This window comes from Elephantulus edwardii, unplaced genomic scaffold, assembly GCF_000299155.1.
Source record: "Elephantulus edwardii isolate Elephantulus edwardi_28Jun2011 unplaced genomic scaffold, EleEdw1.0 scaffold00164, whole genome shotgun sequence".
NCBI lineage: Eukaryota > Metazoa > Chordata > Mammalia > Macroscelidea > Macroscelididae > Elephantulus > Elephantulus edwardii.
This window is the reverse complement of record NW_006399914.1, coordinates 6283225-6284243: the sequence shown is the minus strand read 5'-3', so window position 1 is coordinate 6284243 and position 1019 is coordinate 6283225. Positions and strand designations below refer to the sequence as shown.

General features: G+C 27.9%; 1 protein-coding gene across 1 annotated transcript in view; it reads left to right on the top strand.

Annotated features, from left to right (window-relative positions):
* Window positions 1-1019, top strand: part of TRPM7 (transient receptor potential cation channel, subfamily M, member 7) — a 160006-nt gene that overhangs the window by 63939 nt on the left and 95048 nt on the right. Inside the window, 1 exon segment of the mRNA XM_006895330.1 lies at window positions 323-497. Within this exon segment, the coding sequence (XP_006895392.1) occupies window positions 323-497 (175 nt within the window).

Here is a 1019-nt window from a genome sequence, read left to right as displayed (position 1 = left end):
TACCAGTCAGATCTGATTTGATGGTACACACAAATAATTAAAAAAAAAAAAACAAACCAACAAACAACCAAACACAAAAAACCTCTTGTTATTTTAAAGAGTCCAATTAGCAAAATTAAAATAACAGCATTTTAACTTTGATTGATTATATTAATTCTCTGATGTGTTTATATCAAACTGTATATTTGATTTCTAAAAAAAAGATAAAGTGAAATCAACACATATACAAAATTACACTTTTATTTTTTTCTGAGTAGATAGTAAGATTAAATTACTGTATTTTACTCTCTCAAAAGAATTTAACTTTTACTTTTTAAAACAGGAATTGGACAAGGTGTCCCTGTGGTGGCACTCGTATTTGAAGGAGGGCCCAATGTTATCCTCACTGTTTTAGAATACCTTCAGGAAAATCCCCCAGTGCCAGTAGTTGTATGTGAAGGAACAGGTAGAGCTGCAGATCTACTAGGATATATTTATAAACAAACTGAAGAAGGAGGGTAAGTGTATAACAAGTATTTTTTTAATCTTAAATGTCTGTGTTTTTGGACTACTTTTTTTTTTTTTTTAATGAAGGTAACAAAATTTTAGAGGTCTCTGGTTTGAAAATGTTGCATCTGTTTCACTGTTTAATCAGCATAAACATTTCAGATGTAATACTCTGATAAGACTTGAAGAAATAGATTGCTCATAAATTACTGGAATGAAAATAAAATATAGAAGACATTTGTAAACGATCTTCCTAAGTTAAAGAAGTATATATTTTTTGACCCTGTATTTCACTTCTGGGAATTAACCCTACAGGTGCCCTTTTACATATGTGAAACATGTGTATAAAATTACCATTTTAATGTTTTTTTATAATAATAAGTGATTCAAATGAAATATACTTTAGAAAATATCTAACAAAATAAATTGTGACACTTCTGTGTAGTAATTCCATTTCCATATTTAAGTTTGTAACTGAAAAGGTAAAGATAGTAAATGGTAAGATTATAAAAATACATACTTAGAAAAAAGAA